Below are 13,052 nucleotides of genomic sequence, written 5' to 3' on the forward strand. Positions count from 1 at the left end.
AGGATGGACTGGTTGGATCTCCTTGCAGTCCAAGGGACTCTCAAGAGTCTTCTCCAACACCACAGTTCAAAAGCAGTTTCACCTTACTGTTCATTCACTAGCAACACCTTTTTGGACTCTGAACTGCACATAACACTACGCCACTGGAGATGCAAAGAGGCATTCCAGAATATACTTGGGAATACGTTCATAAAACGTAGTTAAAAGGCCATGCAACAAGTGCCACAGGGATAGGGCAAGCGATCAAACTGCAAAAGTTCACGAAGGCAACGTTAGGGGAGTGAGCCAGAGCGTGGACTTTAAATGGTAAAGCTGGGATAAATCCAGGAGATGTTTGGGGAGAACAGTCTGGCCGGTGAAATGGTCCGGGGGCGGGAAAACGTGTCCACACAAAAGTATGAGTTATTTCGTCTGTCATCTGTCATGCACTGCCCTTCCCTGGAATGCAGATTAATAAAAAGGTCTGACTCAGTCCCTGCCACCGACGGGACACCAGACAAAGAAAACATCCGTGCGGCCAGAGGAGGACAGACGGGCCGTGAAAAGGGGCCCGTTCTCAGCTCGGCCGTAGATTCGGTAGAGAGCGGGCCGAGCAGGGCCAGGCGCACCGTACCGGGGAGTCGTGGCAGGAGCCCGACGGAGGCTCCAGGCTCACACGCGCAGCGGACCCGCGCGGGGCTCGCCGCCGATCGCACACCGGCCCCTGCAGAGCGAGATGGCTCTGCGCGGTCCAACAGGTCCCCCGGGGCGGGGAGGGTGAGGTCAAGACGGTGGGGCTCTGCGCGCCGTCCAACTTTCCGCCCTGGCCCTCCCGCCTCGCGCCCTCTCCTCTTCCTGCGAGGAGATACCGAAGTGAAGAACATGGGTGGGGGGGAGCACCGACGTGATGAACATGCGGGAGGGCACCGACGTGATGAACATGGAGGAGGGGGAACACCGACGTGATGAACATTGGAGGGGGGGCACCGAAGTGATGAACATGGGGGGGAGGCACCGAAGTGATGAAGGGGGGACACCGCAGTGATGAAGCGGGGGACACCGAAGTGATGAAGGGGGGGGGCTACCGCAGTGATGAAGGGGGTGGAGACACCGCAGCGATGAAGGTGGGGGGGGGGACACTGAAGTGATGAAGGGGGTGGAGACACCGCAGTGATGAAGCGGGAGGGGGGACACCAAGTGACGAAGGGGGACACCGCAGTGATGAAGGGGGGCGGCTTCCCCGCCCTCCGCCCCCTCCCGGCCCCGGCTCCTGGGGGCCGCCCGCAGAGGCGACGAGGAGCCGGGCTGGGTGGCTGTAAACACCGGGCGCCATCAAGACTTCGGATCCTACCGGATTTCCGCGCCGCCCCGAAGCCTCCCCGCCCGGGCGCGGCCCTCCGCTCCCCGGCGGTGCCATGGGGTTCGCCGCGGCTGCTCCAGCCCCGGGGTGGGGAGCCGCCCGGCCCGCGCACGGGCGCCCCCCGGCCGCCGGGGCTCCGCGCGCGCGGCGCCGCCTCCCACTTTGGCCTTTTGTACCGGCCCCACGTGACCCGCGCGGCCGGCTGTTCCCTGCTGCCCCCGCCCCGCCCTCCGGCCTTCCCCGGCGCCCGGCCCAGCTCTTCCCGCTCCGCGGCCGCCTCCCCCCCGCCCGCCGCCCGCGCGGCCCCCTCTTCCCCCTCCCACCCGCCTCCCTCCCGAGCCGTTCCCGCGCCCTCCCCCAGGCCGCCGTTCCCTCGCGCCGCCACCCCTCCCCCCGCGGCTGTTCCGCCGCCCCGCCTCCCCTCCCCCCGGCCGGAGCGCACTGTCTCCAAGATGGCGGCCGTGTCAGTTCGGGGCATCTCCGCGGTCCGGCCCGGGGCCCCGGGCGCCCGGCGCTCTCCGCCCCCGGTAAGTAGCCGAGGGGCCACCCCCCGGCCGCCCCCGGCCGCCGAGCCCGAGGCCGAGCCGCCTGGGGACCCCGCCCCGCCGCCGCGCGGGCCCGAGTGGCCGCTGCAGGCCCCGCCGCGGCCTGCGCCGCCTCCCGCTGCTCTGCGCCAGGCCTCGGGCTGGGGCGCCGCGGCCGCCCCCTCGCGCCCGCTGGGCGCCCGGCGGCCTCCAGCCCGCGGCCCGCGCCCAGCGCCCGGGCCCGGCTCTGCGGAGCGGGGAGCCGCGAGGGGCGGCGGCCAGGCCGCGGGCGGGCGGGCGCGCGGGCGGGCGGCCGGCCGGCCGGGCTCCCTCGGGGCGCGCCCACCGTCCGGCGCCCGCGGCCCGGTGCCCGCGCCCGGCCCGGGCCCGGCCGCGCGCGCGGCGCGGGCTGACAGGCGGCCGTGCGGGGGCGCGGAGGGCGCACGTGCGGCGGCGGGTCCGCGCGCTGTCAGCCCGGGGCCGGGGGGCGGCGGGCGCCTGTCAGCGCCGACCTGCCCGGCGGGGCCCCCCCGACCCCGCCCCGCGCCCCGCGCCGCTCCCGCCGGGACCCGGCCCGGCTGCGGGGCGCCCGGGAGCGCAGACGAGCGGCGCTCGCAACTCTTTCACGTGATTTCATTGTTAACTTCGTCCCCGGGTTCCGTTCCCGTCCGGTGGGAGCCGCCGGGCCGCCCCCCGCGTCTGCAAGCAAGCCGCAGGCTGGTGCCAACGCCAAGTTGTTGTTGTTGTTTTTAAAGTTTTTCTCGCTCTTTTAAAAAAGAGAGCGCGAAGCTGTGTCGGGGGGTGGAGGGGGTGGGGTGGCGGGGAAGGAGGCTCGGGAGGACTGTCGGGAGCGAGGGGGCAGTTTCCCCGAGTTAGAGTTCAAGTCTGCAGGCGCTCTGCTCGCCGCAGACCCGGGGCCCTTGCGCGGAGCCGGGAGGCCGGCAGCGGCTGTCATTCATTCTCTCTTCTTACCTGCGGGGCAGGTGAGCCCGTGCGGGACGGGCCCAGCCGCTGAAACTCGGGCTGGAGCCGCTCCTTTCTTTCACCGCAGATTCCCCCCCATAATGAACTCCGACAATGCTATTATGATTTCTGTCCTCTCGAGACGCTTCTCACCCAAATGTAGCTTAGTTCTCTCCGGGGGGTAGCGGGGGGGGGGGCGGCGCTTTTCAGCCAGAGCTCATTTAAAAATTAAGTTTTGCCTTAGGTTTGAGTGTTTACTCGAGCCTTTTCTTTCTTATCAGAGTTAATAGTACTATCGGTTTCCTCGCATCTTGTTAAACTTTTTCCTTTGAGTTCGGTGGCACTCTTTAAGGAAGGATTGTGCGAGCCACTTTAAGACATTGTTTATGTTGTAAAGGCTCCTCAGAATAAGAGTTCTCAGGAGCATTTAGGTAAGGTTAAGTTTATTTTTGGAAGCAAAGGAGTTATAGGGTTCATTATTTTGGTGATTTTTTAAAAGATGCAAATCTTTCGGGTTCTTTTGTTTGAAAGTGTTACTGACTTTGATCGTGGAGTGGCAGCGTCATGTATATACATAATGTTTGTGTTTTTTTTTTCATTAATGTTCACTTCAGGACAACAGTCTTGAATCATTATGAGATCTTCTTCTCTTTAGACTACACACAGGCAGTATATTTCACCCCTCTGAACTGTACATTTGATATGTAAATAAGTGTACGTTTGAACCTAGGAATTTCCGGGCCATTCTCATTTCTAGTTTCTCTATCTGTAGATTGGTTGTGAACATTTTGACAGTTGCTGGACTCTCTCCAATATATTGAATGTTACTAGGAGAAGCTATCACAGCATGTGATTCTTAAAATCTGAATGAAATTGGCTTATTTTAAAATTCTCTAAACACTTTTCACACTTGACTATTTTCATTGTTATTTTGTTTCCATTTGGAACGTATGTAGTAATATTGTACGTAAAATATGAACTGTGCTGTGTGTAAATTTTGTTTCTTTTACTAGGTGAAACAGTTAAAACATTTTCTCAGTGGTTTTTTGCCTTTCTTATTGACTGTTTCATCCAGTCTACATGTCTGGAATTTTGAAAGATGAAAGATTCACTCTTACTTGCATTGCAGGATTCTTTCTGCTGATTCAGGTAACTTGTTGAAGTTCTGATTAGTTTGTTGGGGAAAGCTGTCAAGGACGAGTTTCAGTTCATAGCCGGGTGAGTGGAGATTGTGCCGAGCAGGATAGCCAGCACCCTCTGGTTAGTTGTAGCTTGAGGTCATTTATAGTGCATCTCATCTTGTTTCCTCATCATTCATCTTTTTTCCTTTTCTTTGTTATCCCAATGGTTTGCACACATGATTGTTTTGAACAATAATGGAAACATGTTCACACTTTTACAGGTGCTCAGTGAACACTTGCTGTTGGAGTGCTTTAAAGGCTAGGATGCTTCAGTTATAATTTATTTATAAAGTGGACCTTGATAGAAAGCTGACTTTGTTTTGTTTTTCAGGCATAAGATGCACATTTTTCTGCTGGGAATGAGATGTTCTTGAGTTTTTACACCTTTATGAAGAGACCCACATGTGGTGCTACTGAGAAGTTTGTTGGGAAGTTTGAAGACTTTGCAGATAACAGGTTGTTTTGATTTCTAAAATAAAAGTGGGGAGGCCTCTGTTTCATGAAAGGAGAAAGGACTGAGGCCAGGAAACTTGTATGCTATGGTTAACTGGTTCCCAGCCTCCGCGAATGGTGTTTTCCAAGGTGTGAAACTTACGCAGCATCAGGATAAGGGATAGCGACTCTATGGATATACAGAATCCTTCACCATGGTAAAACTCGCCAACCCGCTGTACACGGAGTGGATTTTGGAGGCCATCAAAAAAGTGAAGAAGCAAAAACAGCGGCCTTCAGAAGAAAGGATATGCAATGCAGTGTCTTCATCCCATGGCTTGGATCGTAAAACTGTTTTAGAGCAACTGGAGTTGAGTGTCAAGGATGGAACAATTTTGAAGGTCTCAAATAAAGGACTCAATTCCTATAAAGATCCTGATAATCCTGGGCGAATAGCACTTCCTAAACCTCGAAACCATGGAAAATTGGATAACAAGCAAAATGTAGACTGGAATAAACTGATCAAGAGGGCAGTTGAGGGCTTGGCGGAGTCCGGTGGCTCAACTCTGAAAAGCATTGAACGTTTTTTGAAAGGTCAGAAGGATGTGTCTGCATTATTTGGAGGCGGTGCTGCCTCTGGCCTTCACCAGCAGTTACGATTGGCTATTAAACGCGCCGTTGGCCACGGCAGACTCCTTAAAGATGGACCTCTTTATCGGCTCAACACTAAAGCAACCAATGTGGATGGGAAAGAGAGTTGTGAGTCTCTTTCCTCTTTACCTCCAGTGTCACTCCTTCCACATGAAAAGGATAAGGTAAGAAGGGCGTGCACGTGAGTGTTCCCAGAGCTGGGGATACAGCATGCTACAGAGCCACATTTCTAGGATGTTCAATAGAGGTTACATTGGGCATTCAGGGCCCTTTGTGGATAATCACTGCCTGGCTTTTATTGGTGAAATCTAGGTGTGAGAACTCAATAGATGTGATTGTTCTAATACTTTGACATATTTGATGCCTAAGATTTCAAAGTGTAGAGTATTGCTCCACCTAAAAGAACATGCTTAGAATTAAAAAGTAACAAGCAACTTTCAGACTGTTCTGAAAAGTTTTTATAATACCTTCCTGCTGAAGTTGCTGAGCAGCCGAAGGCTGGAAACCCTAAGAACCTGTCTTCTTCCTTTCTTCGTTTTCTTACTAGACAGGAATTAGACTGATTATCCAGACCAAAGCAGTGGCAAAGCAGATTTAGTGATTCTTATTTCTGCTGTTTGTATTCTAATTTTTGGTCGTGTGTTATTTTTTTGCATGCAATGGAGTCCTAAACGTTGCTTATGACAGATGTCGCTGCATGGGTCGGGAATACAGTAGCCCACGTCGCTGAAGCTCTGGGGAGTTGAGAGTCGGGGCACAGGCCCCTAGTGTGCTGTGTGTATGCAGTTACTTTGTAGAGCTGGAAGATTCTTCCTAACAGTTAACCTTGGCCCTCAAGTAGGTATTCAGGATGGGGAGAGTTGTTAGTAGCTCCTTTTCACGTTGACCTGGAGTGAGAGCTGTGAATTTACTTCCGGGGCTCAGAGTTGCGGTTCGTGGGGAGTGGTGGTGCTTTAAGAGTGTTGCACACCTTGGTGAACGCCAGCAACACCGTCTTCACTTTGCTGAAGACCATGAAGGCTATTTCTAGCATGTTAACAGTCTGAAGTTAATAACATTGAATGTATTTTAAAATATTTGAGGATTGATCTAGATTCTTGCAATTAATAACCCGCCAGTAGATTTTTGTTTAAATAGCAATTGAAAATGAACAGTTTTTTTGGATGAAAGTTTTAGAGATCTATTTTAGGGTTCCGTTTTCCCTGTGGACTTTGAAATAGAAGCATTATCTTAACTGTTATTACCCTTAAAATGATTCTAATGGAGTCTTGAATTAATAGGCAGTCCCATTCATAACATGGTTCTGTACCATCGGAACGTTCATTAAGGGTGTATTGAAAATTCAAGGCGGACAAGGAACTGAAATACTTCATTCTGCAGTTCAGTGCTGTAAGGATTGTATGAATTGTTTCTTGATCCCATAGCTGAAGTTAAATGAAATAGAATTGATTTCAACAACCGTTATCAAATGATCTCTAGGTTTACTGCCTGGAAATGGGAAATACTTTATAGTTTAGAATGAAATCAGTGTCACATCTGTGAATTGGGTATTATAAATTCTTATTAGAACTCCTGAGTGCTTTAATTTCTCTTGCTTGGATTAGGTATTTTAATTTTAAAAAATGTTAGCCATACATAAAATGTCAGTTGTCATATCTTTTTTTAAAGGTAGTCGATATAGTACAGTGTAGGATAAAACTGAGTCTTACCATCCTAAAGTTGTAGTTTTGAAGGGACTTTTGAAAACCATCTAGTCCAGCAGTCCTTATTTTACTGCTAGACCTTTGCAGTAAATTTAATCCAGTAGAGGTCTGCTGGTTTGCTTTGGTTAGAAATATCTCTTTGGCTACATAACTTATTTATTATACACTATTATAAACCAAAGTAACTGACTGTGGAAAAATTGAGTTTTGTTGAGTAGATTTTTGTGTATTTTTACTGGTCTGATTGGGAAGCCAGTTTATGGTAGTTGTCTACACAGTTAGGGTTGATGAGATCTGTTATATATTTTTTAATAGAAGTCTTATTTTCAGGGGTTAAATTTTCTGTGTGACTTTCTCCAAAGATATGAAAAGCTCACATTGAAAATCATAATGCAGTAAACTTCAGGGCGAGGAATTATTTCTCCTATGAAGAGATTATGTTTGTTCCTTTTGTTGTATTTAACTACTTCTTGGTTTTTAAAAAACTGTCCAGTCAGTTCCCATTTGGAATTGATTGATTGCTGTTATGAACCTAGATGTTCTTTAAAAAATTATCCAGATTGTATTTGATAATAGAAGTAATGATGAATGCAGCAAATAGTTGCTGAGCGCCTGCTGGGGACCGGGTGCTCCGCTTGGAGCTGCAGTGACCGTACCTGCTGTCCGCAGGGCGGTGTCCTGCCGGTCTGCGCGGCTGTGGCTGAGAGATCGAGTGCAGGGACTGGAGTGGCCTGAGCAAGTTCCCCTTTACTTGTTTCTGTGTCAGCTCTAACCTTTAATTTTTTCTTTTTAATTGTGATGTTAACCTTTGGAAGGAGCTAAATCTTAACTTTTCAGCAACTGAGTGGTTTTTGCTTTGCTCTGAAAGTGAGATGGCTGTGTACAAAAAATTTTGAGAGTTTTTGTGAAGACACTTGAGCTAAAGTGTGTTTTCACATTGATAAACAGGAGAATCTGGAGATACTGTGATTGAAAAGTTTTATCCATGTTACAAGGGAAATTTCTGTGCTAACTTTAGGGTGTGGTAGTTTATGGTGAGTTTGTTTAACTTAATGATTTGTTTATACTGGGCGCCAGGCATTACTTTACAGCCACACATAAGTTAACTCGTGTGATCCTCATACGGCGCAATGAGATAGGTGCTGTTATTTTACAGGTGAAGAAACTGAGGCATAAGAGCTTCAGTAACTTGTCCAAGTCTCAGATATATTAGGTGACAGACAGGGCGAGGTTTTGGCCTTGGGCATCCTGGCTCCAGAGTCTTTGTCGCAGAGATGCCTGCTGCCCCCTGAGAGTCGTTGGGCGTCATGCCTGTCACTGCGTCGGGCACAGTCGTGAGTGTTGTTGGTGTTAACTGCGAGGCACAGGGAGGAGGACATGTCCCGAGCTCCCCTCGCACTGTTTGCATCCCTTTCTTCTCTTTCTGTCATGAAATGGATTCTGAATTTGATTTCAAACCAGCAGTAGGAATGTAGCAGAAGTAAAAGATTATGAATAATTTAGTTTTGTATACCTGAGATCCATAACTAAAAAATAGTTTGGTCTATGTGAGTTTTTTTTCCCTTGTTTTTCTGTGTGTATTAATTTTCATTTCAGATGGCCCTGGAGTCTTCTGATTTGTAGTTTGGGGTCGGTTGCGTGGCTATAATAGAGTGCTTTAATTTGGGACAGAATGTTGCTTTCCCTTGAATTATGGGCTATAGGTGGAGGTGGTGTGTGTAACTGGCTTATAGGTGGAGGTGGTGTGTGTAACTGGCTTAAATAAGAACTTCCACTTGCAGATTTCCTTTTTTTGAAATAGACATTCCTGTAAGAAAATTTGTTCACTTACTTTTATTAATTCAGTAAGTGTTTAGGTGCCTACCACGAACAATGCATTTATGATTTAGGTCCTGTTGGGGATTAAGGCAGACAGCATAGAAATGGGCAATAACTTTTTTTACACCATTGTTTTAGTTCACAAAATATAACTTTTAGTTTGTACATTCACTGTTTTTTGGTGTAACAATTAGGTGTGTGAATCTCTTGAGAAAGAATAAGATATTTCCTGGGTGAGGCTAATTATTACCTGAGATTTGAATGGTCCATTAAAAGAATTACTTTGGACACTGAATCTTGGAAGGATCCATTTCCCTTTCAGGAATAATTTCCACCTTCATTTCAAATTTCTGGGTTTGTTTCATACGCAGAACAATGTACTTGAATATCTTTATTTTATGTTCCATATTACTGATCCAGAAAACTGCTCCTGTGGTGATCAGCCAGATGAGGAAACTGTTAATCTGTGAAGTATTGTGGAACAGAATTATATTTTGCTGAAGCATTCAAGTTGGGAAGGGAAGAGAAGATACTGTCAGCCAATGTTATTGTTTAGGTCATTACCCAGCTGAGTGACTTGGAGCCAAAAGATTAAATGATAAATTGCTAGCCTTCTAAGATAAGTTGTATTGAAATGCAGTAAACTCTTAGTAGAGTCCAAACTATTCTGTGTAACTGGAACTTGGCATTTTAAGTGCATAGAATAAATGAGGCTTTGACAGGAATTTGATATTTGATGTAGAGATGCTGATTAGAATGGAAATATATTTTCAAGTTAGGACAGTTACGAATGAGAGTTTTGATTTAGCTATTTGGAAATGGCCTTAATCATAAAATTGTTTCACATTTTATGTGTTAGAATAGTGGATCTGATAAAATTGTTTATAAATGTAAGCTTGGTAATGTTTTCATGTATTTTGTTGCTATGGTACTTTATAGTAATCGTCCATGCTGTTAAATTCAGGGGTGCGTTCACTGCTTGGCAGAATGCTTGTCTACTTAAACATGCACACACATAGCAGATACCAGAAAGCGAAGACGCTACAGAAGAGTTGAGATGACATAAATTAGTAGTAAAAGTGGAAAAAGTTCTCAATTTAAAATCCTTATGAGAGCATGCAAGCAAGTGTATTTTATAGTATAATTATTAGGAAACTCTTTAAGATGCAAGTTTTAATTCTAATTCTGTGGGAGAAGGAATGGAGGATAATGACAACTGTATCAGTCTTTAAGTGAAGAAGGATTACTGTAGAGAAAATTATCGTAACCATATGTTGCTCACTTTTTTTTTCAAGTAATGGCAAGGATACAGCAACGTGAATATTGTAGATTTTGTAATGTCACCGAGTTTGCAACTGATTGATCTCAATAATTGTATTTTCTTACATTATAGTTAATTACATTAATTGTAATTACAGTATTGTACATTTTTACATCATTGTTTATACCATTTTTTGATGACCCTTAAATGTCCAGGGTCCTGAGGAGAAGCTGGCCAGAAATAAAAATTTGTTCCTAACAAGTCATTGAGGTGTGTTAAATATAAATGTGTGTGTGTGTGTGTATGTTAGTCGCTCAGTTATGTTGGACTCTTTGTGACCCAGTGGACTGTAGCCCACCAGGCTTCTCTGTCCATGAACTTCTCCAGGCAAGAATACTGGAGTGGGTTGCCATTCCTTTCTCCAGGGGACCTTTCCCACCCAGGGATCAAACCTGGGTCTCCTGCATTGAAGGTAGATTCTTTATCATCTGAGCTGCCAGGGAAGCCCTAAATATAAATTTGGTTAATATAAATTGACTTTGTCTCAGCAGACTTGTTCTTATTTTAAAAAAAAAATTAAAAATAACTCAGACAGAGGTATGTTTGTGATACAATATTTATTTAAATAGTCAGTTGTACAGATATTTTTTGGTCTTCAAGTTAGCCTGTGAGCTCTGTGTGCACTGGTTGTTTTCAACCCATGATATACCCTGGGAGAAAACTTGAGCCACTAAAACAACCTTTGATTTAGTCATTGCTGATCAAAACTTCCATACTCAGCTACTTGTTGAGTCATTAAGTCGTTTCAGACTCTTTGCGACCTCATGGACTGTAGCCTGCCAGGCCCCTCTGCCCATAGGATTTTCCAGGCAAGAATACTGGAGTGGGTTGCCATTTCCTTCTCCAGGGGATATTCCTGGATCAGGGATCGAACCTGTGTCTCCTGCATTGCAGGCAGATTCTTTACCATGGAGTCACACTTGCTAGTACTTTGCTCTTTCTTGGGCTGCTGCTGCTACTGCTGCTAAGTCGCTTCAGTAGTGTCTGACTCTGTGCGACCCCATAGACGGCAGCCCACCAGGCTCCTCAGTCCCTGGGATTCTCCAGGCAAGAACACTGGAGTGGGTTGCCATTTCCTTCTCCAATGCATGAAAGTGAAAAGTGAAAGTGAAGTCTCTCAGTCGTGTCCAACTCTTAGCGACCCCATGGACTGCAGCCTATCAGACTCCTCCATCCATGGGATTTTCCAGGCAAGAGCACTGGAGTGGGGTGCCATTGCCTTCTCCACTTTCTTGGGCTAGCTTCTTCTAGATTGATGAAATAAATGGAAGAAATTAAGGAAGACATCAGATAGTACAGCAAATTGCTTTGGGAGTAGAGACTTAGATGATCTAACTTCTTTCTTTGCCCTGTATCAGGAGGCCAAGGAACTGAAAGCAGTTGCTTATAGAAACTATTAATAGGTAACATTTGTTAAGGCCTAACCATGTGTTGGCCACTGTTCTGAGTGCTTCAGCATGTACTTTCTTATTGAAGTCTCAGAAGAACTTTACATGGTTAAGTTTTATAGGCATAGTATATTTATATAATAGCTATTTAATAATACAAATTTTCATTATGGCATCTCATAAAACACCAAATGGAAGATACATGTATGCCAAATATATTATCTTCTTTCTTATTCTTCTGCCAGTCTTTTATTCAGTTCATCCAGATACGTGGGCCAGCACTTTTTTACATTGTATTTAATGTTAATACTACGAAGCAGATAGATAACAGAAACTGTGTAATGAATCCGGAAAAAAAAAAATTGTATCATTCCAGGCCTCTTGCAGTTGTAAGACTCTCCTTCAGGTATTTTTTTCTCTTGCTATGTAGAATACTGGTGAAAGTATAATTACACTGACCTGGTTCTTAGCTGTGTGAAAGGACTGAATCTGGGTGCCAAGTTTGCTGGTTAAACTAGAGTTAAAAAATTTTTTTTTCTGGTGAACTGAGAAATGTTTTTTAAACTTATAATGCTTTTGAAACTTTTTAAAGAATCAAATAAATGTTATGTATGGGAATCAGCTGTGAGCCTCATTCTAGTAAAGCTGTTTACAGGTTGGCTGCTCAGGGGTGGAGTCAGCACACCCAGGGTCTGCAGCAGGTGAGTTAAACCTGCAGCGACTTCACCTTCTGCTTCTCCAGCTGGGGTAGGATTTGGACTCCTTTGGCTGCAGCTGGTGGAGAAGGAAATGGCAACCCACTCCAGTGTTCTTGCCTAGAGAATCCCAGGGGCAGAGGACCCTGGTGGGCTGCCGTCTTTGGGGTTACACAGAGTCGGACACGACTGAAGCGACTTAGCAGCAGCAGCAGCTGCAGCTGGTTCCCAAGAAAATCTAGGTTTTTCTTCTGGGTTTTTCCTTTGACAGGAATGTCAAAGTTCCCAACAGATGGCTTTCATCAGCACTTTACATAACTCTGTAAATTCAAGTCCAAAGAAATACTTTTGGCTTCATTAGGGAACAGGTGAAGAAACAGTTCATAGCATGGCACTATTTGGTTTAGGGTTGAAATTAAGCGTGGAGATTACAGGAGTGTAGCATTTAGGTTTGCAGAATGCCATTCTGGGTCAAAATAGTTTTTAACTGCTAGCAATTACAGAAAAGGACCTGCTGTGAAAAAATAAGTCTGGCTGTGTAGTGTTGAGTAAGTTGTATTTTTCAAGTATGATATATTTTATATATTTATTTACATTTTGTATGTTTTATATTAATTTTTAATTAAATGTTTTTATTAAAGTATATTATTTTTTATTTTGAATAATGCATACAAAGTATGGATAAATTCTCAGGAAGAAGAAGAATACAGTCATCTGCATTTTGTAAAACTTGGAGCCAGTAGCCGTCTTGGATAAGGATGGTTCTAATCTTATTTCACAAACAGAGAAGCTGAGGTCCAGAGAGGTTTATGAGTTTTGTTTAATGCCACACGGCAAGTTAAATCACATCTGGGGGATGTGATCAAGCCCTTCTCAGTTCTGTGCTTTTTTCATTAGGCTGTAGTACTGCTTTATAGTTTTAAGAGAGGAAAGACTATAAAATAACATTGTTAGAAATCTCTTCTTTGATGGAAACCATAGGATGAACCCTGGTGTAGAGAATTTTGTTGGTTTTTGTAAACCACAGATACATAAAT

At 46.1% G+C, this 13,052-nt stretch overlaps 1 protein-coding gene across 3 annotated transcripts in view; it reads left to right on the forward strand.

The window, feature by feature from the left end:
- Positions 1–1,739: 1,739 nt before the first annotated feature.
- The window catches only part of KAT6A (lysine acetyltransferase 6A), a 108,781-nt gene continuing 97,468 nt past the window's right edge, over positions 1,740–13,052 (forward strand). For 2 of the 3 annotated variants that reach the window (XM_070364192.1, XM_070364193.1), the window contains exons 1-2: positions 1,740–1,866; positions 4,339–5,254. In XM_070364192.1, the coding sequence (XP_070220293.1) occupies positions 4,655–5,254 (600 nt within the window). In that variant the 5' untranslated portion in view covers positions 1,740–1,866; positions 4,339–4,654. Of the gene's footprint in view, positions 1,867–4,338; positions 5,255–13,052 lie in introns of those variants that run through there. The other variant, XM_070364194.1, reaches the window with a different exon arrangement.

Source organism: Bos mutus, chromosome 27 (assembly GCF_027580195.1).
Source record: "Bos mutus isolate GX-2022 chromosome 27, NWIPB_WYAK_1.1, whole genome shotgun sequence".
In the NCBI taxonomy this organism is placed as follows: domain Eukaryota; kingdom Metazoa; phylum Chordata; class Mammalia; order Artiodactyla; family Bovidae; genus Bos; species Bos mutus.